Source organism: Diceros bicornis, chromosome 8 (assembly GCF_020826845.1).
Source record: "Diceros bicornis minor isolate mBicDic1 chromosome 8, mDicBic1.mat.cur, whole genome shotgun sequence".
In the NCBI taxonomy this organism is placed as follows: Eukaryota; Metazoa; Chordata; class Mammalia; order Perissodactyla; family Rhinocerotidae; genus Diceros; species Diceros bicornis.
This window is the reverse complement of record NC_080747.1, coordinates 33,644,120-33,669,891: the sequence shown is the minus strand read 5'-3', so window position 1 is coordinate 33,669,891 and position 25,772 is coordinate 33,644,120. Positions and strand designations below refer to the sequence as shown.

At 41.4% G+C, this 25,772-nt stretch overlaps 1 protein-coding gene across 15 annotated transcripts in view; it reads left to right on the top strand.

The window, feature by feature from the left end:
- Nucleotides 1–25,772, top strand: part of APBB2 (amyloid beta precursor protein binding family B member 2) — a 355,319-nt gene that overhangs the window by 223,526 nt on the left and 106,021 nt on the right. For 13 of the 15 annotated variants that reach the window (XM_058546953.1, XM_058546952.1, XM_058546955.1 and 10 more), the window contains one exon: nt 19,312–19,520. In XM_058546953.1, the coding sequence (XP_058402936.1) occupies nt 19,312–19,520 (209 nt within the window). The remainder of the gene's footprint in view (nt 1–19,311; nt 19,521–25,772) is intronic. The other 2 variants (XM_058546954.1, XM_058546956.1) reach the window with 1 other exon arrangement.

Here is a 25,772-nt window from a genome sequence, read left to right as displayed (position 1 = left end):
ATTTTATAACACTGGATTTAATTGTTGGGAGTTTTGTTTTTTGTTGAGAACTTTTGTTCAATTTTAGAGATTGAAACTGAATATTATCTTTTTTTTTTGGGGGGGGGGTGAGGAAGATGGGCCCTGAGCTAACATCTGTTACCAATCTTCCTCCTTTTGCTTTAGGAAGATTGTTCCTAAGCTAACATCTGTGCCAATCTTCCTCTATTTTGTATATGGGTGGCCGCCACAGCATGACTTGACGAGCGGTATGTAGGTCTGTGCCTGGGATCCGAACCTGTGAACCCCAGGCTGCCGAAGTGGAGCATGCAATCCTAACCACTTTGCCACTGGGCCGGCCCCCTGAATGTTATCTTTTTGTTTTCTTTGGTCACACTTCTCATAAACTGAGTGGTCCATAAGAATATACACTGATGTTAAATTAAAGCTGAAATGTGAATTTGAAAGGATTTGTTATACACTATAGCCTTTTCACATCTAAGTCAATTGTTTAAATCTAGACCAAGAATTTGGGGGAATACCTGTACTAATTTTAACGTAAAAGCAAAATATCTGCCACCTGGTGTCAGACTAAGAATCAAAAGGTGTCAAAAGAGGCAGTTATGTGATAGACTTTCTTTTCCTGCTCTTAAAACATTTTCTGGTATTAAATTAGGGGTATTAACTCCTTTGGGCCTCCAAAGTACCATTTTCCTAAACAGAAACCAGTGCTCCTTTGATGACCATATAAGGAAAACATTTCTAGGAAAAATATTGCAGAATCTGTGAGCAGCTCTGTTGTCTGATAGACTCAGGATGGGGAAATTTAAAGAGAATGAAACGGAGCTGACTTCACCATTTTCCCACAGAAAGTTTCTACTATTTTTGCATAAAGATGTATAATGTGATCCTTAGAGATTCTCACTCCAATTATTGTGTCCTTTATTTGAATCAGTTGAATCAGTTGAGTGTAGAAGCTAGTTTTTATACTTGTCAGTGTATAAAATGCCTTCTCAGCTTAAGAGTAATTGAGGAAATTACTTGTAAAAAAAATTAACGAAGGAAACCAAAGATAAGAGAAGGCAGGTTTGAAAAGTCACTGGTCTGTTTCTCAATGTGCAGTTGGAATTTTAGGATTAAAATTTTTCCTTCCTCCTAGAGTTTGAGTCTCATAAGGAAATATTGTGCTAATAGCCACCCATTGTTGGATTTTGTTGGACTTTCTCAGTCGGTAGAAATATGCTGGGCAATAAGGAGACATTTCATAGCCGTGATGTAAGAATGATTCTCACAAAGGCAGGCCATGAGGGTTCACCCGTGGTAGGAACTACAAAGGTTACAAGTATGTATGGGGAAAATTGCTTTCCCTCTGAGATATAAACTAAATAAATGGCACAGTCAGAAGGGACTGGTGAGTTACGGAACCACGGAGAATTCTTAGAAGACAGAGGGACATATGTATGTTTACTGTTCATGAGAGAGGAAGCAGGGACAATCCTTCATTTTTGCCGGACTTAAGGTGATGGGTTGCCTGGGACTGAGAGGTTTCCTAGGATGCAGGACTTTCAGTGCTAAAACCAGGAAAGTCCCAGGAAAAGCAGAACAGTTGGTTACCCTTGCTAGACTGCCCTGCTCATGGCAGATCATTTAGCATCCCTGGCTCCTACGCACCAGTGGTGCCCCCTGGTGATTGTGAGAACCCCAAACACTTCCATACATTTTCAAATGCCCCCTGGGGTAGGAACTGTCCTTGGTGAGTCTAGCCCCTGGTGTTGGGGCACCCTGGTCCCATTGGCAAGACTGTTGTTGAAGTAAGGTGGGTGCAGGAGGCTCTCTTCAGTCTTAAAACACACAAACCAACAAACAAAAACCCAAATGCAGTTAGTTTAAATAAATGCCTTTGGCACAAAAAAGGAGGAATGGGTAGAGATGGCAATGTTAATAAAAAATTCATGCATGGAAAAAAATGAGGAAATTGATTCCATTTATAAATTTTTAGTCAAGTTCTTATCCGTTTCTGGTTCTTATTCACAAATAATTACTGATTCTCACAAAATTTTCAAATTAATTTATATAATCATGCCAAGATGTCCAACATTTAGATAATTTGGAAGGGTAGGAGAGATAATGGACCTCCTCCATCCCATTCCCCCATCTCATCTCCTTGGAATCAGCTCTTAATGCGAGTACATCCTTCAGAAGGGATGAGACAGAAGAAAGATATGCGGCCTCTGATTTAGGAAGACTTAGGATAATACCAGTAAGTGTAAGGGCAGAATGTGTTTTGAAAAATCCTTGACTAATGACAGAGCTGGTGTGTAGAAATTAAGTGCATGTTATTATTTGTAAAGAATATAAATGCTAAGTACAATTTCATTGATTAAAAAAGCCCAGCCTGGTTCTATTACTCAAGAGGATTTAAAGAGATTATATTGGGTAGCCTTGGGTTGAAACACGTTTGCTTTACATTCCAAAATTGGTAAATTTATTTAATCTGGTTGATCCTCATCCTCTCCCTCTAAACATAAGCTTGTTCACAAAGATACAGCTGGAAGTCATGTTGTCATGACAACAGTTACACGCTGGGAGGAAGGACTCTTTCAAATGGCCAGTGACTGGGTTTTTAATCGCTGATTTATATTGATAGCAAAATTAAATAGGGATGTAGAATTTGTAATTATATGTTATTTTGGCTTTGCATTTCACTTCACAAATTACTGATATGTAATTTTTGAACATGAATCATGATACATAAGTTTTACACTAATACACACAATTCCATCTCATCTATTTTCTATTTTGTCAATAATAATATTCTCAAAACATATGGATTCCCCTGCTCAAAACTTTTGATAGCATTTTGTTGCCTATATAATAAATTCTGAATCCTGAATGTGGTTATGTTGGGGGCCCTGTGAAAAGTAGCTTCCACCTCCCGTTCAATTTCTTCTCTCAGTGGCGTCCGTTATGGATCCCACACACATACTATCCTTGACTCCAGTCTTTGGATGCTGAGGGAGTTGAATGTCTCACAACGGAAACTATAATCCTAAGTAGAAAGTGGGCAAATAATTTGTCTCTAAAGGGAAATGGTCATACAGAAAGGAACAGGTTAATTTAAAAAATGGGTAGTTAGGAAAAGTTTCATGGAGGAAGCAACCCGTTAAGAATGACCAGGTTTTAGTTTGGGGACAAGTGGAGAAGAAGATTCCAGTCTAGGGGAACAGCATATGCAAAGGCATAGGGATGCAGAAATGTATGGTGTGTTGTGAGATCAGCAAGTGTGCAGTTGGCCTGGATTGGAAGGGGTAGAGGGAGTGAGATGGCCAAGAGAGTGGAAACCATTGAAGAGGACATCGAATGCACTGCCATGCTAAGGGAAGTCTGTTTATTGTATACAGGAGGAGGAGCAGAGAGTGGTTGGAGTGGGTGTTCTCTGGGAAATTGCTACCTGTCCTATGGTTACAGGGAGCAGTGTAGTCACAATAACTGATTATGAACTGTTTCCAAATCCAAGTGAGGTCTTGAGAACCTGGACTGACACAGTGCTGTGGAGGTTGGAAAGCAGGGCATGAATATGAGAGCACTCTGCTATTCTAGATTCAATTCCTGAGACAGATAATTTTGTATATTAACTAACATGTACTGAGGAGTGTGAGTTCTGGTGTGGGACTGGCCACCCAGCTCTACTATTACTAGCTACGTGACCGTGAGTCAGTTACTCACCCTCTCTAACCATCATCTATAAAATGGGGATAAGATAACAGCAACCTTAAAGGATTCTCATAAGGAGTAAATGAATCCATACATGTAAAATGCTTAGACCAGCAGTGCCTGGCACGTGGTAAGCACCTCGGTAAACATTAATGTGGATGCTGATGTGGATGAAGTGTGAAAACATTGCTGAGTCTTTGGCACTTTTTCATAATTTTCTTAGGCAATCTCAAGAAAGTAAGTTATCTGATTCTATTTCTCCCTAAACATCTCAATCTGCCCCTCTAGAAATACTCATTTCCAGTTAATTTGATGGGTAGTTACTGACCATCCATTATGTGCCAAGAATTGTGCTCAGTGCTAGGGATAAAAAGATGAAAATGCGAGGATCTTGTCACAAAGGAGCATAGAGGCCTTTAATAGGTGGCAGTTGGTCCATACAAAAGAACGTAAGAAAAACAGCCCATATGTGACAAAGGACCATGTCTGAGAGAGAGAGGAATTACTGAATGTGTAATTTCTAATTTGTTAATGCCAAGGGCATTTTGATTTTAAAAGCACCTCCCAGTGGTGGATGCTTAAATCCTATATTTGCGCATCTATACTGATAAATTATATCAAGTTTTGCAAACTATAGCTTATTATTCTAAATCATTGCTTCAGAATTTTTCTTTTCCTTTAGACTAATTTCAAGGACTGGACTTGAATTTCTGAAGATCAGCATTAATCTTAGAAAAGTTTTAAAGAAAAAGCCATGGAAGATTGTAAGCGCATCAAAATTGTTGGCTGGGGCCCGCCCCGTGGTGTAGCGGTTAAGTGTGCGCGCTCCGCTGCTGGTGGCCTGGGTTCGGATCCCGGGCGCACGCCGATGCTCCGCTTGTCAGGCCATGCTGTGGCGGCGTCCCATATAAAGTGGAGGAAGATGGGCACAGATGTTAGCCCAGGGCCAGTCTTCCTCAGCAAAAAGGAGGATTGGCATGGATGTTAGCTCAGGGCTAATCTTCCTCACACACACACAAAAAATTGTTGGCAATTTCTGACCGAGAATTTTAATATTTTACCTGAACCTCTTTTATATCTTTCAGTCAGGGGGTCACATTATGTTTTTCAGGATCTCCCAATTTGAGGCTCCAAAGAAATTTTTACAAAAAGGATTCCTCTTGAACCTCTGGCTCACTGGAAGCCTCTAGACCAGTGCTGTCCATTAGAAATACAGTATGAGCCACATATGTAATGTTAAATATTCTAATAGCCACTCTAAAATAAGTAAAAAGAAATAGGTGAAATTGATTTTAATTTAATTTAATATTTTATTTAACCCAGTGTATCTAAAATATTATCATTTTGACATATAATCCTTATAAAAATTATTAATAAAATATTTTATATTCTTTTTATTGTCCTAAGTTTTCTAAATCCAGTGTGTGTTTTACACTGGCAGCACATCTCCATTCGGATTAGCCACATTTCATGTGCTCAGCAGCCCCATGTGGCTAATGGCTACCATATTGGGCAGCCCAGCTCTAGAACTTAGGGCTTTTCAGAGCCCTGCGTCACTGCGGTAGCTACCTAAACAGTGTCTGTATATTGATGATTTTTCATTAGTTTTTTTATTGTTAAGGAAAATATGTAAATGTAAAAAACTGAGTTTGTTTTGGACCTCAGTTACGAAGACTTGAGTTACTCATATGGTACAACTCATGATGTATTTTCACTACTGGTCCATATAAAACGTCTCTCGTTTTACACATTTTTACTTATTTACTCCCTATTATTTCCTCCTTTACCTCCCTCCCATTCTCTCTACCTACAAGCAACCATTCTAATGTGTGTTTAATGTATAACTTTTTATACAAAAGCATACTTGTGGTATGAATTGTTTTGTATGTGTCTTCTTCATTTATTTAAAGGGTATTTTTTTCCATGTGCTGTGTTTTAAAGATCTATCCGTAAGGCCGTGTGTACATTCTAATTTCTGCATGGTGCTCCATTGTGTGAATCCAACCCATTTTACCTTTCCCCTCCTAGAATGATGGGCTCCCAGCGTGCCTCCATTTCCCCAGCACCGCACATAATCCCGCAGGGAATACCCCCACATGTATCCTCTAATGGAACTGTGTGAGGAAGTATGTGGGATGTACACTTAGTATTGCTGGGTCATAGGGTATATATTATTTACTTTTTTTGAAAAAAAAAAAATTTCTTTATTTTTATTGATGGATATACTTTTATATAGTTTTGTTCAGTGAAAAATGCAGCATTGCAATTATTTGTTGAATCAGATCCTTTTGACCTATAGAGTGAATCACGTTATGGCTTATTTTTTTTAGGAGTAGCTTACCAGTTCAATTCGCATGAATATGTTTCTCAAACAGACCCAGTGGCCATGAAGGAGGTCAAGCTTTCCTAGGGCCAAATGCAAGTGTAACCTTTAGTCACAATAAGAAAATTTGCATTTCTTGCTCTATCAGCAGAGCATAATGTATTTTTTAAATGAATTAGTCATCAAAGTAGAAAGTGGGAGAAAAAAAGTTATTACCCTTAAAGAAAAAAACCCTTGGAAAATTTACACTGAAAATGCTCTGTTGCTTTTAAAAGTAATTTCTACTGTTTGTTTCTCCAAAGGGAATTAAAAAAAAACAACAGTATTTTCTTTCACTCGACTCCTTTCCGCTCCTGGCTCCATGGTTGGGTACTTCCCACTGTAATATTTTCTGAAGGGAGGGATAAACACTCTCAGTTCGTTCATCAAAGCACATCTGTGACACAAGTAGGCACACAAAGTTTGTTTCTACAAGGAAGGAAGCACAGACAACTGTCTAGGGCGAAGTTCTCCACATAGTCGCACACTTGTCCCCGCTGGTGGCTGCCTATTTTGCCCACAACAAGGAAGACTTTGACACAGCATCTGATTCATTTGCTTCCAAAGAATGTTTCTCTGTACCCACTTCTGAGATCTAAGGATCATTTGTGTGTGATGAGCAGAGTCGTCTCTCAAAGGTCTTTAAGTTATAGTAATTTCTTTCAGAGAGAAAGTAATGGGAAGAGTTGAGGGGAAAGATGCTTAGAACATACCAGAATTCAGGAACAGATAGACCATCATTTACAAATGGATACTAACTACCAATAGATCTAGAAAGAAGGAAATGGAGCTAACTCAGAACAAAAACTTTGTATGAATTAGAGTTTTTACAAGTGAGAGGCTTAGATTCTGAGAGGAGAGAGAATAAAAACCCTATTTCTGTCTCGTAATAAATTTGGAATCCTTCCCAGACATCCTGCAGATAAGAAGCCTCTAACCCTTCAAGAGCATTTTTCTAGTAGGAAAATAATTTTAGCATATTGGCTGGAATTCGAGGCCTAGTGGGTTAACCAGTACATTTGTGGATGAATAAAAACTAGCAAACAGTGATTCTAGTTCCATTTTGGATGTTATAGCAAAGTAGAACTCAACTCAGACTCAGCAGGCAGGGTGCTTAGTGGTACATGCCCCACCTCCGCTTTCCCTTCCCTTCCCTTCCCTCCCTCTTTCCCACCCTCCCTCCCCCCATCGCTCCTGTCCATCCGTCTATCCATCCAATCCATCCATCCATCCATCCATCCATCCATCCATCCATCCATCCATCCATCCATCTTCTTTTCCTTCCTTTGTCCTCCTCTTTCCTGTAGCTCTCATTCGTACAGATATTGTCTAGGCAGCATCTGTAGTTTCAGAGAATGAGATCTGAAAAAAGGGAGCCACTCCCAACTACATTCATTTACATTCAGAAGCTTACATTGCACACCTACTATGTGTGAGACATGTTTGTGGTACCTTGGTTGATTAAAATAAAAAGAGTAACAAGCCTGATCTTTGCTTTAAGTAACTTAGATCTATTTAATTTGTAATTAATAGCATCTCTATGATACTTTTTCTGACCTTTTTGCAATGGGGGACCTGCAACTTAAACACCAAATAGTTCCATATCCTAATCTTTACAGAAAGGAAGACCTTCTAAACATTGAGCACTAATTTGTTGTTGGAGATTTTTAAGAATAATTATTCCATTTACTTGTCTTTTCCTGGAGTTTTGGCTCAATAACCTAATATTGTCTTATGCTAGATTCTATTTTGAGAAGTGTAAAAAAATGACACTTTCTTCACGTGCATCCCTGGCAGATGGGATCCACAAATACCCCTGCCTTTTTTCTGCCGGTAGCCCCAGCATCTTTGAAAAACTTAGAGCTCTGCATATCACTCTTTCATTGCTGGAAAGGAAAAACCAAGCTATTGTACAGGTGTGCAGTGGCTAATTGCTTTTGCCATTTTATTTTCCCCTTGAGAATCTTTGCGTTTTTCTCCTGACCTAGAATTGGAAGAGCTGGGGAGGTGGATGATGTAGATCAAAGATCTAAAAACCTTGAATCAAATGAATGGCTAAATGTTGCTTGTGGTTAGTTGAATCCTGGCGGATACTGCTTGAGGTTTGTGAAAAATTAGGCCCAACCCACTGTCTGCATTTGATATTTTTGACAAGAGTTGGATATGAGGTTAAAATACTTAGATTGGCGGGTGGTAGAAAATGAATGAGTGATAACTGATGAAGTTATGTTCCAGCAATATGCTGTTTTAGAAAGAGTGTTAGAGAAGTTGAGAATCAGGATCCTAGGTTTCTTAACTCAGCCCTTAATTTAGATACCTATAGATTTGGGATTGAATATGAGGTTGCAAAGCTAATCCATTAGAAGCTGTTTCTTTCCTGTGCTAGGTCTAGAATTCAGTTTCTTGCTGTTAGATGAATGACTTAGCATCAACTTCAACTGCTAGGAATACAAGACTCTAAGATAACAGTGACTTATTACAATAGAAGTGTATTTCCCTTTCACATAGAAGTCTGGCAGTAGCAGTCCACTGATGTGGTGACTCTGTTCTACAAAGACCTCAGGAACCCAAGTTCCTTGGCCTAACTACTCCACAATCCCTAGGGTCTTCATGGTCCAAGGCAGCAAGTCTCTTCCAAACAACAAGAAAAAAATATACCTGCCAGCTACTTTATAGGGAAGGTTCTTGGAACCTGCCATACAGTCCTTGTACTTACACCCCAGTGGTTAGAACATTACCTGCATGGCCACACCTAGCTGCAAGGGAGGCTGAGCAATGTATTCTGTATTCTGGGTTGCCGTGTGTCCAATCAAAAGTTTTTATTGCTGTGGAAGAAGAGACTGGATATTGATGAACACCTTGCAGTATCTGCTACAGTTACCTTATTTATGAGATTCAATCACCAGGCTTCTCATAGACAAAAGGAAAAGTACAGAATGGTTTGCCCAGTTAATTTTATTATTTTTTTAAAAAGTGTTTGCACTTAATTACTTGTTGTACATCATGATTACAATTTGGAACAAGATGTACAAAATAAAACCACCCAGATGCAATGTAAAACTTTCATTATCAGTTACTGCCTTTGTACTTCCAGTGCTGTTTCCCACATGCTAAGTTCCTCTCAGATTTGGTGCTTAGGAAAAAGTTTCCTTTTTAATAAACTTCTTTTATTAGATAATTAAAACTTGTAAATTTTTGGAGCAAGAAATTAAATTTTTTCTCAACTCCATAGCTCTATTCTCTCGTTATTTTATTGGTTGAAATATATTTATATCTTTTATATAAGTTGCTTCAAATTCTTTTTTAATTTTTTTTTCAAAAAAAGTAAATAATATATACCCTATGACCCAGCAATACTAAGTGTACATCCCACATACTTCCTCACACAGTTCCATTAGAGGATACATGTGGGGGTATTCCCTGCGGGATTATGTGCGGTGCTGGGGAAATGGAGGCACGCTGGGAGCCCATCATTCTAGGAGGGGAAAGGTAAAATGGGTTGGATTCACACAATGGAGCACCATGCAGAAATTAGAATGTACACACGGCCTTACGGATAGATCTTTAAAACACAGCACTTTGCAAGTCACATAGTGCTCTAGAAGTGTGTGCTCTTGTTTTTGTATCAGAATTGATGTTGTGCAGTTATTCTTTGCTTAATTTCCATCTACGCATAGATGTTACTAGAACACTGTGTTTAGGATTAGGCACTAAATACCGAAACTTGAAAGCAAAGAATAATATTAGGCCTGATTTGTTGATCTTTCTGCCAAACCTGAATAATCCCATCTGGTATTGAACAAGATGTATTGCTGCCATTCAATAGGTGAGTGGTATAGTCAGACAAATGGAAGAAAAAGTAATAAACCTGCCTAGCAATTTTATATAAATATGTTGTGATCTTTACTTTTTAAAATTATCAAAAAACTGCTGATTTCAAGAGCATGCTCACCTGCACCCATTCTCCATTCATTATTGTGATTAGACTTTTGGATTTTGGAGATTTGTTGGTTTTAACACAGGTTTTTCCCAGCACTACTTAGAAAAATGAAGTTGAGGTTACTGAAATGATCTGTAGCTTTCTTACAGTAAAATATGAATCTCCACTCAGATTTTAAGTTTTTATTTTTAAATTTTTTGGCAGAGGGAAGACTCTTAAGCCTATAACCTCCCAGTAGTGGTTGTAAATTGTACTACTTTGTACTTCGTGCACTCTAAAAGGAAATAATGTTCTTAGGTTATATTTCATATCATTTTAGGATTTTAATCTCTTTTCATAACTTGTAAGGAAATGCATGTTTTATTGTGTTTAGGTGTTTAGAATGAGACCTTCTGATGATATTTAAAGTATTCTAGGGGCCGGCCTGGTGGCGCAAGTGGGTAGGGCACACGCTCCGCTGCGGCGGCCCGGGGTTCGCAGGTTCAGGACCTCGGGTACGCACCCACGCACCCCTTGTCAAACCACGCTGTGGCAGTGTCCCATATAAAGTAGAGGAGGATAGGCACGGACGTCAGCCCAGGGCCAATCTTCCTTGGCAAAAAGAGGATTGGCATCAGATGTTAGCTCAGGGCTGGTCTTCCTCACACACACACAAAAATAAATAAATAAAATAAAATATTCTGAAAGTCAGGTCATATGATTAACCTCAATTATATGTATATACAGATATGTATGGGTGGATGGATATTTACAAATACCAATTTTCCCTCTGGATAATTTTTAGCTGCTTACATCTCATGCCTTTTAGTTTTGAAATTTGTCTTTGCAGAGTCCCCTTGACTCCTGTATTATGTTTTGATTTTGGTTAACAGTCTGTGAACAGAGAGGCATAATTTCCCTTTATCTTCCACCAACATTGGATCAGTTCCCATTTACATACTTTCATGAGGACATGAGGTAGAGCAGAAGCAGTCTCAAAAGAAGGACGTCTTAACTAATAAAACACACTTAAACTTTGCTCTGACTTCCTTTCTGCTTCTCTAATGGTTCAACTACATGGCATAAAACAGCCACATGCTGATTAAAGAGGTGACACATACTCAAACCAGTGTGTTCTCTTGTGATACATCATTTCTAAATTCACATGTGAGTGGCCAGTGTTATCATCGAGTTTTCTTGATCTAAATAAAAACTGCCTTTTTAATAAAAACGCATTTGGTGGTTGCATACTCTCAGAAATCTTAGTTTTTTAAATGAAATGCACTGTGGTCGATGCCATTTCAAAAATGCTTTGTATTACTGAATATTTTCCCCCAAAGCCACATTTGAATGAAGTAATTAATAGCTAATAATAACAAACATTTACTGAGTGATTACTACGTGCCCAACTTTGTGCTGGGTGCTTTGTTCCACGTCAACCCTATGAGGTAGGAGCTGTCATCAGCTCTCTTGTACAGTGAGCAGACAGGCTATTAGAAATTAAGCCATTTGTCTGAGATCACACAGCTAGCCAGCATTGGAGCCAAGATTCGAGGCTGTCGGCTGACTCCAGAGCTCCTGTCTGTGATAGTAACATGGCCCCAAAACAAATTTAGTAGAGTAAGCCCAGCACAGACTATGTCTCCAGTGAGTTTAAATTAAGAAATTTTGTGTTGATCTTATACCAAAATACTTGATAAAAATATACAAGGTTTGTAGTGTTACAGGCCCAAATTTAAGGACCATTTAAATAGTAAATTCTTGAAATATTTACTCAAGAATCTTTAACAGAAAAATCCTCAGCTACAAATAGCTCCCTATTTCAAGGACACACAAAAGTCTTAATATTAATTTTTTAAAGAAAAATATAGGCAAGTGTTAGGAAATTAATACTCCAAAGACTTAAGAATTGTATTACAACTGTTAAAAAATTGCTACCACAGGAAAGTGTAATTTTTCTAAGGCTGTGGTAGACATTTTAGGGTCTCAATTATGTCTTGCAAATAAATATCAAGAAATAGAAAAGGCCTTGAAACAGTTTTGGGCAAGCTTTCCTCCCCTCTGTCTGGCAGGCTGGCGGGTCAGAATTCTGAGAGTTCTCAGATTTTGGACACTTTGGGGCTCGTTCCCATGTTCCCATCGTCATGGTCTTTGCCAGTTCCTTTGGCTGAGGACAGTTTCACACCAAATTCTAAATAGCCTCTGTATGCTGCTTGGAACCTTTAGTAAATCTATAATAGATGATCTAGACCTGGAGACCTGGCTCTGTGCTATTGTCTTCAAATGTTGGTGATGAAACTGGAAGGAATGAAGAGCCTTGTTTGCTGTATTCTGACAATGAAGTTCTGGGTCCAGAAAAAAATAAAGGGACTACGTAGTGAGAGAGAGAAGAGAGGGAGGGAGGCAAAGGAAGCAGACCACTGGGCGATCAGAAAAAGAGTTTTAAAGCTCAATTCAGATAGTTTGGATGAAAGCATCTGGCTCCATCAGGAATGACATTACTCAAAACAGTAGCCAGCAGCAGGTACAACGAAGACTTCGGAAGAGAGAGTTTTTTCTTCTCCAAGAATGGGAGCATTGTGCAGATTACTCTTCTGATTTTGAAAACATAGATCACACAAGACCTTCGAGAGTTTTCCTTTGTGTAGAGGGTGAATCCTTAGCTCTTGTGGCCTTAAACCTTGTCCTAGACCACTCACCTCTCACTCGATTGGCTTTTCCGTTGTAGTGACATGACAGGCTCTTATCTACCACATGGCCTTTGCACTGGCTGTTTCTTATGCTGGGAATGCTGCTCTCTTGGCTGTTCCCAAGGTTGACCCCTTCTAGTTTAGGGAGACATTGTTCCTCAGAGACCTTCTCAGACCATCCTGTCCAAATAGCCCATCCCATTCCCAGACACAGTCAATCACATTACCTAATTTACCTCTTTTATTCATCACTGTATTCCCAGCTTCTAGAATAGTGATTGGCATTTATAGGAGGCCCTCAGTACAAAAGAATTAATGAGTAAGTAGATGAATGAATGAATGATTGAATGTACATTCACGTTTTTTATTCTGTGGAGCCAGTAGTTAGATGGAGTTTGATGGTAAAGAATGATTTACCTTTTCTATTTTCGTAGGCCAATAGTTCTTAAAAGTGTGGCCCAAAACCAGCAGCATGAAATCACTACCACCTGGGAACTGTTAGAAATGCAAATGCTCGGACCACCACAAATCTACTGAGTCAGAGACTCGGGGGTGGCACCCAGTGATCTATGTTCTCATAGGTTCTCCAGGTGACTCTGACGCTTGAGGATCGGTACCCCAGGTCCCTGATTCAGGGCCCGGGTCTGTCTGGTGACCCCTGCACCCCCAGCCCTGGCACAGAGTAGACAGGAAATATTTGTTGAATGAGTTAATCTGTCTCCTCTTTCCTCCCCACCCCTCACCCCGTGCCTTGCACACCGAAGGCACTGGGTATACAAATGTCGAGGAAGGGAGTAAGTGCCATTCTGAGGACCCCCGGAAAACCTTTTGTGCTCTGCACTGCAGACCTTGCCAAATTTAGAATCCCAGCTCACCCATTCCTCCTTCCTGTGGCCTCCGGAGCAGGAGAGGAAATTTCCAGCCACTACTAGGTGCTAATTTGTTTTCATTTGACCCTTAGGTTCCTGCAAGTGAGCCCAAGAGAGAGGATGATTAGAGGTGGGCTTGCCTCGCACACAGGTCCCACTAGGCAGGGAGTGAAGAGGGGAACTGGATCCAGCAAAGACTCGAGGTGGAGCCAGGCCAGTAGCACAGGCGCCAGAGGTGGCTGGAAGGGGCGGGTCTTTGCTGCTCACAGATGGGCTCCTTGTTCCCAGGCCAAGTATTGCTCTTGGCCCAAGAGGCTCCCAGCACAGAGGGACTTTCTGGGGCTCTCAGCCTGGCTATTTTTACACTCTGACTTCCAGGCCCTGCTTCCGGAACAAAACCACAAACAACGAAGGGCCACAGAGCTACTTTGAAAGGACACCTATGGCTTTCAGCTCCAACTGCTAAACCATCCCCTGTTAGTCCCTGACAGTGCCTTCAGCGAGATACAGTGATGACAGGAGACCGTAAAGCATCTTAGGTGCAAGACCCTGTAGGTAGGGGAGGAGGGAGAAATAGGTGGGATCTTAGTCTCTGTGACGTGCCTGAGGGTGGAGTTTGATCCTAAGGCTTCTAATGGGAGGGGCTACAGATACCTGGGCCAGCTGGGGTGGCTGCCCGGATTTACTGAAAAGAACTAGGGAGGGAGGCACAGGAAGGAAGACGCTATGTAATGCCCATGTTGGAAGTGTCCTCACGTTGATGTACCCAGACGGGGTGGTTCAGGGCTCAGAGCCAATCCCAGGGCGAATCTTGGTGCCCTCACTCACTGGCTGTTTGACCTTGGTTAGGTCAGCTGGCTCGTCTCATAGCCTCAGACTTGCAGCCATTGTGTTTTTTTTCTGTTGTTTCCACCCCTATTTATTTACCTTCTAAATACTACCAAATCCATACTGATTTTTCTCAGTTCTCTGAAAAAGTAAAATTCTTTTCTACATAAGGACGTAGTTTACCCCCTTGGCTTTAAACCAAGCTGCTGTCCTCTCTGAGCCTTAGCAACAGGGATAACAATAGTGTGTCCTTCGTAGGGCAGCTGTGGATGCTCCACAAGCTCCTGCAGTAAAGGAGCTGGGTAATTCGGCCTCCACTCTTCTCAGTATCCTTGTTACTTTTACTATTATTCACAGTATTTTTGTTACTAGCTCTTAGAACCTCATGGCAGCATTAATAGCACTTGGGTTGAAGCCTCAAAAGGCCTGGATTCTTGTCCTGGCTTGCTAATGTTCCCACCCCTGCCTTCTAGCTGGAATTGATGTGATCATTAAATGTGGTAATGTATGTGAAGACGTGCTTTACTTTATGGGTGGGGAACTTTTTTTTTTCTAACGAAGGCTCCAGACCCACAGTGAGGGGAGGAACTCAAGAATCATTCATTTGGGGCCTGGTTTGTGTTTGAGAGAAACCTAGGGAAAATTTAGCAGATCTGCTTTAAAATAGACAACAAAGGATATAAATCTTTATTTTAAAAATGACAAAATATTTTTTTTACTTCCACATTAATTGAAAGACTGACAGACAGACATTTGGAGAAAGAAAAGGTGAAGTAAAGGCACAGCCAGCCGGGGGCATGGAGCATGGTGGGAAGAAGCCCGGCAAGGCATGCTGGGTAGAATCTAGTCTTGTCTGACCTCCCCAGGTCCTCAAAGTCCAGCCCTGCTCAGGGTGTCTGCTTGGCCTTCTTCTCCAGGGAAAGAGTCACCATAAGATTATCTTCTTTTATCCTTATTCTTTGAACCATGATGATCATTTAATCCCATAAATTCTGTAGTGAACATTTTCCTTTGGACATATAAAAATATTTTCTTTATTGTGGCTTTAATGAACTTAATATATTATTATTGTTAGCTTTGGATACCTAAATATATATAATAATAATGATAATAGCAGTAACAGTGAACATTTATGTAGTGAACATGCACATTATAGGCCAGCTTTTTATTCTGAGTGTTTCACACACTGCCCAGTGAGGTAGGTGCTATTTGGATCCCCATTTTACAGATAAGCATCTGAAGTCCAAAGAGGTGGAGTAACTTGTCCGAGGTCATTCAAATAGTGAGTGGCTGAGCCAACATATGAAGGCCCTGTACAGAGTTCATACTCCTGGTTCCCATGCCAGGCTGCATAATGTCGTGTAGAGTCTTTGCTGACTCTTCTCATTTCTGGTTTCACTGCAGTATTGAAAAATATTCTGCAGGCTTTCTATAGATTTCTCCATTTTAGATCTCTCTCCTATGGATCTTCCCGTAAGTAACCCCCACAGTTGGTCTGAGTTCCAGGCCTGACGTTCGGCAACTCTGAGATGGAATCCTGGTTTGCTTAATGCCATCCAATGCTGATCGAACTTCCTAAGGTTACTGTTGCACAGTGACTCACCTAAAAAGAAAAAAGTTCTCCAGTATGGAGGTATTTTAGGATATTCCTGCTGAAGACTAGGAATGCTATATTGTGATTCCAGAACTCTAGGCAGATCTAGGGTGCATGACGGACACTCAGTTTGAGGAAACTGCTGAGAATCAGAAGGTCAATGAAACTATCAGCCACCATTTCCTTTCCACAACATCGGCTCCATCATCTAATAGCAAAGCTTCATCTAATAATTTTCTGAGAATCAAAAGGCGTTAGAACTTTCTCCTCTAATCACCTGGTGTTTACAGAGTTTCTTATATTGATTTAGTCTGCCTGCCGTCCTTCATGCCGTGTCTACTGCGGTACTCATTTGAGGGCAGCTATTTTAAGCTGCTTTGCAATATTTTGAACAATCTTATAACAGAAGTACCTTCTTAGTTTTTAGATATCTTGGCCCTGCTGTGTGCTCTTGCCTTAGCTGTGGTTTCAAACTTTATTTTAAGCAAAATTTTTCAAAAAACAGCTGATCCTTATTTTCAAGGAATATCATACATACAAGACCAATATTTAAAACAGATAAAAATGGTGCCTCTGTGGTTAAAAGGCTCTGGAAGGGCCAGAAATTCCACCTACCTGCACCACTGTCTTCCTCCCCGATTTGATGACAATCAGAAACCACTGACCTGTTGAATAAAGTCCAAGGTACTTATTTAAATGTGTACATAGTTTTATGTAGGGAAACAAAGCAAATCGGGGCTATGAAGATTAAACAAAATGAAGTGTAATGGGGCTGAGGCACCTCAGAAGGAATATATCTTATTATTCCTTGTAGAACCTATTAGTAAAAAAAGAAACAAAATCTCAACTCAAATTCTCTTGGCCTCCAGCCCAGGACTCCTTCCAATTTATCGTATTATATATTTTTTTATCCATAAAAACATCCACATATACCATTAAGGGAAGTAGACATTGCTCTTAACTAGAAGCTAGTATTCCTGGGGGTTGTGAAGCTGCTTTGTTTTGTGAAATTGCACAGATATGATTTCTTCAGAATTCCTCTTTTGCTAAGTGCCCAGTTCTAATTCCCATCATTCAGGGACTTCATTCTTTCATTCATTTCTCCCTCCTTCTGTGTTCATTCTTCCTTCCTATCTTCCTTCCTTCCATCTATCCATCCATCCAACTCATTGGTGTTGAACACCTGCCATGCTAGGTGTTGGGAATATGATGGTGAACAACACGGATATGATGTCTGCTTGCCCTCACAGGGCTTGCATCCCTTACAACCAGTGTGGGATAGTGTGGTGGGGATTCTATAAATGATTCTGGAACTGTTAATATTGTTCGTGTGCCCACCTCACTTCCTCCATCATCATTGTTGTCATCAATTTTCAGCAATGGAATAACCCCCCTTGTTATTTTTATTCCAACAAAATCTCAACAGAAACTCAGAATATAAACCAAATGTAAGTGGGTGGGTCTGGTTGAAGGCAGAACAGCCCAATTCCTGCCATGCAGCCCAAAGCCCCTCTCATGCGGCCCCCAAGGTACCACCCCAGACAGCGAAACCTGAAGGCCACTGACTTGGACTCTATCAGACACTATTTCATATTCTGATAGTGGTATGTAGCTATTCTTCATATATGCTAATGTCCCAGCTGTGGAGACAATTAGGATAAATGCGTAAATTCAGGCCCGCAGACCTCAAAAACCAGAGAAATGGGAACTAGCAGCCTCTTTATGTCCTTTCAGTGTCTGGCCCCAGAGCTTGTTGTCTGTGAGCCACCAGAATGGGACAAGGGAACACCCTTGGCAAAGTTTTCTCCAACTTAATCCTGAGCCGCATGAATTTTACCTTTCCTGTCCCAGTTGAGATGCTAAAAGCAAAATAACAGCAGAAACAACCCTTCCACCCCCTAAAAAGACAGGACAAAGAAATGTATACACATGTTTGTTTCAAGTTGTTTCTGCAGAATTTGGGTAACTTGAAATTATTTAATCATGCTTAATTTCCTGTAGGGGGAGGGGAAATTTCCCTCGTAATTTGAGACAAGTGGCAGTTTTGCCTCTGGCAGATTTAAATGAGAAAAGTGAATGCCGGGATGCTAAACAACCTCATGAATGCACATCTGTGCTCACAGTCTTAATCAACCTCTTTGTTCGGTTTCTATTTTTCTTGTTGCGGCTGTAACAGCCCCAGTGGCGCCTGCCCACGTGATGCAGCGACGTTTGCAGAGCAAGGCCCACACACTTTCTCACTTGAATTGCTATCAAGTGCTCCCGCCTCTTGCGAATGGCCACATAGAAAAGGGCCTCATGCTTGGAATAAAGTGGTCCCGAGGTTTAGAGCTCAAGTTTCCTAAGTTTTTCTGGGTACCTACTTTGATACAGCTGCCTGTGATTCCTCCGTTTAGCCTGCATCTCTGTGGATCTCTTATTTGACTTCCTCTTCTCTCGCCTCTCTTCTCCACCTCTTTACTCCATTCCAGTTTCATATTCAACTCAAAGAAGGCCAAGAATGAGATTTTAAAAAGCCACTAGTAATTCAGTAAACTGATAAAATATTGATATAGGCCGGGGATGGCTGAAATTGCCTAGTAGGTGTGTGTTTATTTGGCCCTCTACAGGGTTGAAAAAATTATTTTTTCTTTTTGAAGGCCTTTAGACTTTGCACTTGCTTGCTAATCTGCCACAGTCCCCACCACTCTCTGTTGTACTTCACACCCACTCTACTTTGAATATTTACATTGCTGGCCTACTTTTAGAGTCACTCTGGTCCCTTCTTGAATTCCAGGCTTTTCTAGTCCACCTTCCTTGGGAATCTTCTGTGTGCAATTTGGAATTCTAAAGTATTACAAAAGACATTGCTCCTTGTAGATGTTTACAATCAAATAGGAGGAGTTGTTGAAGCAAATGAAAGATATATACACAGTACTCATTTATAGAAAGCAGTTAAAGAAAATTAGACGTGTGCTCATTACCGAGAATGCTATGTGATGCCAACCAGTAAATCTTACTAATTTACAAAGGGATTCAGTAGATTTTGTGTGTAACTTGCAAATTTTGCTTGGGTAGTTGATTCTGGCTAATGGAGCGTTATCCTGTTCATAGAGTTCTTGGAGCTGTAAGATGACTTGAAAATGAGTCTTTTATGTCCATATTCTCAAGTGTCAACCTACCTTTCCAGTTATTTCCTTGTTTCTTTCCATATCACCCCCTTTATCATACTTTGTGTCCGTAAGATGGCTTTAGTTCTTCTCATTCGGGCTGTGGACACATCTGCGTATCAAATTCTCCTGACTATTGGTACTGAACTTGGAAAACTGTAATTTGTTTCCTCTTTTAATAAAACCCTCTTTTTTCCCACTTCCCAGCAGATATATGGAATGATCACTCATTTCAGACCGATCCAGATTTGCCACCTGGCTGGAAAAGAATCAACGACATCGCTGGGACCTATTATTGGCACATACCAACTGGAACGACTCAGTGGGAACGCCCTGTCTCCATCCCAACAGATCTTCAGGGTTCTAGGAAAGGGTCATTTAGTTCTGTAACGCCGTCTCCCACCCCAGAGAACGAGGTAAAATGGAGTGTCTTTTTAACGGCTTAGTAGAGTGGATGTAACTTGTGATTTCTCTTTAGACTTGGTGCTTCTGCCCCAACAGGTCATTGAGGTAAGCTTTTTGATTGTCATGCACGTTGCACTTGAAATCTCAGTAATGCTTCCTCTTCGTAAACAGTGTTAATACCATCTTTCAGGGATGTTTTCATTTTTTAATAGCGTTGATCTCTTGAAACACCATTCCAGGTACAGAAAGTAAGAGGGGCTGATTAGTGGTTCAGATTCCCTGGGGCTCTCGGAGGCAGTACTTTATTCTGTAGGTGCCATTACATGGTGCTGGCTCCATAAAATATTTACACACAGAAGAACGTCTCTTGGCTAGACGTGTTATAATTACTACATATCTTATTAGCCTTGGGTTCATTTGATTGCATGGAGAGGATGTCTGCAAGAATAACCCTTGAGAGCCCTTAAATGCTTAATTTCTATTTAAAAAAAAAAAGAATTGTTTATTTAGCAGAAGTGACATTATTTTAGAAATAATTAGCAGCGTAAATTTCTGCTATCCCTGAGGAAGAAATCTGGATGTTTAAACAAAGAACTGAGGCATTTAAAAATTCCATTTGTGGTATTTATTAATATAAGGATTCCTGCAGTGGACCTTTGTGAATTCTGATAAAATATTCAAGAGAATTATGGTTGGAAAAGGTCACAATTAAGTAATGGCTTTTTTTGAGAAAAGTGGTTTGATCTCTGACACCCAGGCATTTCTGCCTTTTTCTGACCATAGTCTTTTGTTCTTTAAACAACCTATTTTCTTTTACTTTGAGGACTTGGAGGGTATTTGAACTCCATCTCCTACCTGCAAAGCTTCTTTATATATTTGTAACTATTATCACCCTTCCTATCTTTGAAAGTAGACATCTTGTTTCCTACATCTTTGATTATTTACTTGCTCTTCTCTGAGAGGCAGTAAGACCTATATTCCAACCACATTCCTGCTGTTACTGAGCTGCGGCATCTAACTTACCTGGCGTGGGCCTCAGATTCTCCATCTTTCAAGTGGGTGGGTTGGGACAAGCTCTACCCTCATTGGTAGACAAGGAAGGGCCTTGGTTTGTTGGTACTTGGCCCTGATAATCAGGCACATGCTTTAGTTCCCCTGAACCACATAGGATTTTGTTGCTTGTCACTGGGTGGTTTTGATAACTGTTTATTGAAGCATAGTATTCCTACTCCCTAAGCAAATTTCATTCAGTCATTTATTCATCTTATGTTAGGTTAAAGATGCACCAACACAGCCCTGGTCCTCAAGGAGCGTAGCATGAAGTAGAGTCCTCTTCCTGTTTCAGCCCAGTTCATCTTGCCCTTTCTCCTTGGACCACAGGCCTCCCAGAAGCCACCCTGGCTGGATGCAGCCCCTGCTCTCTCACTAAGGCTCAGCTATCCTCTCTCCTTCCTTCCTGTACATCTTTTCTCTTGGCATCTCTGTTAGAATCTCGTTCTTCATTCCAGGACTTTATTCTTCTATTGCAGCCCTTTAACCATCTTCACCAACAGGGGGTGCCCTACAACCAGAGAATGCCAGTGTGGGAAGGGACTATCTGATACCAGTATCCATGCATTACAGACAGGGAAACTGAGGCACAGGGAGGTCAGTGACCACTGGGTCTAGAACTCAGAGTTTCTGAATCCTCCTGAATCCTGGACCAGAATGCTTCTCACTCAACTTCCCTGGCTTCAGGATTTCAGGCTACTCTGCTTTCTTATTGTCCCAAAGATAGGGAGATTAGAGTAACTTTGAGATATTATTTCTGTTTGATGAAGATCTTATCTTCTGAATGTGGAAGAAATGAAGTCCTTTTTAAAGCCTGCCTCCTGAGGCCATGGAGTGGCTGTGGTGGAGTCGAAGGAGGGCATCCTGAGGTTTATGTGGCTGGATTTTTTTTTTTTTTTTTTTGCTGGGAAAGATTTGTGCTGAGCTAACATGTGTTACCAATCTTCCTCTCCCATTCTTTTTTTTCTTCCTCAAAGCCTCAGTGCATAGTTGTATGTTCTAGTTGTAAGTCCTTCTAGTTCTTCTATGTGAGACGCACCCACAGCATGGCCCCTGACAGACGAGTGGTGTGATTCTACACCTGGGAACTGAACCCCGGCCGCTGAAGCGGAGTGCGTGGAACTTTAAGGCCATCAGGGCTGGCTCTCTGTGGCCTCCATGTTTTCTGCAAAAAGTCTGGGGAAGAATGCAGCACAGGTGGGCAGCAGGCCCTAGGGAAAATTGTCAGGTAGCAGAGTTCACCTCTAGTCCCTGAGCCTCCTTCTGATGCCCACTTCTGCCTGTTCTTCCCCCTTCTCTATGCCTGCTTCCCACTCCCATCTGCTGTTCAGGGTCTCTTCCCGGGCTTAGATTGTGCCCCATGGCCCTCCCTCCCCACTGCCTCTCCTAGAGTTCAGTGTTTCCCTCAGGCATCGCCGATGCTCAGGCTCCCAGCTGCTATTCATGACTTACGGTGGTTTTCAGTGTATTTTCATTAATGTCATTTCATTTGCTCCCTTCAAGACTCATGTGGCAGAGAAGACAGCTATTATATTCCCCATTTAAGAAAAGAGTTAACTGAGGCTCAATGAGTTGAGTAACCATGCAGCTGGTGTTAGGCTGGGCATACATCCAGTTCTCTGACTCGAGATCCTGTACTCTGCCCAGTACTATCTGAATTTCCACCTTGCTGTTGGTTCCATTGCTTCCTTCTGCTGCTAACCAAGCCATGGGGTTGACAAAGTCTTATCCCTCCAAGGAACTTTGTTAATGGATGCCTATTTTTTGAAGTTTCAGAGAGAGAGAGAGAGCGACTCATGTCCAGCCAGCACTTTAATAGACGGATGGGGTAGATGTTTTTCAGGTTGATCTTTCAGTTGTTCCCTTCATACACATTTTTCTGTCTGTCCATAAGGCCATTTATTAAGTCAAAGAACTGAGCATATTTAAAAGGCAGTAAATTAAAATCATAGAGGCAAAGGGATGAGCAGATAGAGAGAAAAAGAGGGAGAGAGTTGGAGAAAAGACGCAGCCTACCACATACCCAAGACATGTAGACACTGACATGGATATTAAACAAGAGGCACTAAGGGTAATTGAGAGTATACAATGCCAGGCTCATGCCTTATCGCTCTATTCCTCATAAAACCCTATGCATCTGGGACTATAGTTGTCATTCCCATTTTACATTTGACAACATTGAGACACAGAGATGTGAAGGAGCTTGCCCAAGATCACACACCTAATATGTGGTGGAGTCAAGTTTGAATGAAGGTCTGCTGACCCCCATCCCTACTTCAGGCTTCACTATCTGTATATCAGCAGTCTTGGAGAGCCTCAGATCTCTTCATCTCACCCCAAGGGAGGGCTGTGTCATATGTAGAGCTTTCTAGAAAATGACTTCTCTTGATAACATTGTCTCAGGTGCTAATAACAGTTGAAGAGAAATGTTTATTTCTCTGACACCGTTTCTTTGGTCTCTAAATAGAATCTATTTCAACTAATTTGGAAACATGAGAGAAAGCAAAATGTGGAGGGCGAGAAGAAACTTGTAATATGTTGTGTTAGAAATGCATATTTTATTCAGCTTTTTCCTGAGCTGGCTGTTAAAGAAAAATTGCATAAATAAGTGCCAAATCTGTTGACTAAGCTTCATATAAGTTTAGGACTGAAAGCTTCCTTACAGTTTGAACATTTTACATTTCACATTCCAAAGTTCACTGGGGAAGTGTTAAGCACAGCGGATAATGTTTCCTCTGCACATGCCAGCAGTATTTTTGAAAGTTTATAAACTGGCCGGGAAGCATTTGCTGCTGAAATTTGGCCCATGATGATCTCCCCCCAATCCATTGATTTGTTCCAAATTACTTGGATCTTGAATTTGAGAGAGAAGAGGGAGCCACACAAGATATTTTTACGAATACTGTTGGCCGGTAGTCAGGTCTTACTTATAATCTTTCCAGCTGACGGTGTTTCCCAGTTCCTTAAGAAGAGAGTATGGAGGAGAAAGTAGGTCTGAAGCAAGGGAAGGTCAAATTGTTTCTCAGGACTCTGATCTCTTCTTGATCATAATTCACTCTATCGCTGCATTGCTCATGGTGTCTCTGGCAGCCCTGAGCAGCTAACTCCCTAGGAGGGCAAAATGCATGTATTACATTAGAACCTACCATTTTCATATACACTTAGACATAAGATGACAACATAAAGGGGCCAGTCTATCATCATTTTACTGAACTTCTTGATCCAGTCAAGTAATCATGACATTTTAGAGCTGGGAAGAACCTTCAAGAAAGGCCTAGTGACGGGCCGGCCCCGTGGCTTGGCGGTTAAGTGCGTGCGCTCCGCTGCTGGCGGCCCGCGTTCGGATCCCTGGATCGCACCAACGTACCGCTTCTCCGGCCATGCTGAGGCCGCGTCCCACGTACAGCAACTGGAAGGATGTGCAGCTATGACAGACAACTATCTACTGGGGCGTTGGGGGAAAAATAAATAAATAAAATCTTTAAAAAAAAAAAAAAAGAAAGGCCTAGTGAATGCTACAGTAGTATTTCTCAGCCTTGGAGCTAAGGACTGTAGCCGTGATGACCTCTGGGGCTTGTAGAACATGCTGGTTCCTTGGTCCTACCCCAGGCCGCTGAGCTAGACTCTCCGAGGTGGGACCTGGGAATCTGCCTTTATCATAAGCTTTCCGGGTGTTTCTATGCTGAGTTAGTACAGGAGCCAGTCCTCTAGTGAATCTGGTCTCCCTGTTTTTATTAATGTTACTTCCTCTTAAATTCTTTGGCCTCATCCTGGCGTCTCCTGGGAATTATTGCTCTCACCCCTCCGCTTTGAAAGCCCTTATTCTGTAGTGTCTCTTTGTAGTAGTATTACTTGTGGCATGTCAGTCTCCCTCCTGAGGGGTCAGGACCTGTGCCCCCCATCTTGTGTCCCCAGCACCTGGCACATGGTGAAGTGCATTAAATGTTTGCTGAATGAAGAAACACACAGCTTCAGAGCTGAGGGAGCTCTTAGTGGCTTGCTGTGGTGGGAAAGCCAGCACTAGAGCCCTGGGCCTCCTGCCCCTTCCCTAGCTTACCGCTTCTACATTGCACTGCTGCTCATGGGGACTCATGTAATCACACAAGCGTTTGTAAATCTGTTTACTAGTTTGATATATCTGTATTTTTTTACTTCTCTGGATTGCGTTTGCATGATAAATCATAACTCTATTCTTCTAATAATGTTGCATCCAACAAAACACATGTTAAAAAGAAGGAAAAATAGACACACATATGTGGATACAATGCTCATGAACATTGCCTGCCTATTCTTTGGAATTCCAGAATTCCAGGTACTCTGCCATGTATCAGGGCCACGCAAACCAAGGCTCAAGATCTTGACAAAAGAGGATTAAGAAGCATTAAGTCATAACGCTTTGTAGTCCATAGGCCCCCAAACTTTTTATTCTGACAAATGGCCTTGTTTCTTTTCTCCATGGAAAGAGAAGAGGGTAAGGAAACGTCCATTTCCTGGGCACCTTCGGGCAGCCAGTCCCCAGGCTGAGGGCTGACATTCTTATCTCACTCTGTCCACGCTCTGATTGGAGCTCATCTTAGCCCTGTTTGACAGACAAGGAACTGAGCTCACAGAGCAAGTGTGAGCAGAGGTAGGATTTGAACCCAAGCTTTCCAGCAGGCTGTGTTAACTTCAGAACTTCTGAAGTGCACACAGAGATGACGTGATTACAACTTCACCAAAGCCCCTGTAGAACATTCAAATGCTTTCCCTTCTACCTAGTTCTCAGCAGGTTCGACCCTCCACCCTTGCTCTCCAGTTTGCATTTGATACCACTGTGTAGAGACTTTCTTAGCACCTCATAGGGACTTTCTCATACTCTCAGAACCCATCCTCAAGAACACCCTGTGGGCACTGTCAAAGGATGAACTCCAGTATTAGCTTTTTTCCTGAAGAAGGACAAGGCATCATTTTTGTTTGATTTGTGGAATTGCTTTCCAAGATCCCAGAAGAGAAGTATGGAAGAAAAAAGTGCTCAGCAGTCAAGGTTATACAATTGGTTTACCTTAGTGGGTCTACCCTGGCATGGCTTCTGCTGTGTGGTCATGAGTATGCCATGCTGGAAGATCATGAAGTGTCATAACGGGCGCCGGGCTCAAGGCACTGGGTCAGTGTCCGCTGTCTCTGAGGGGCTAGGGCTCCAGGGCTCTCCCAGAACTGAGTGTGATCACTGTAAT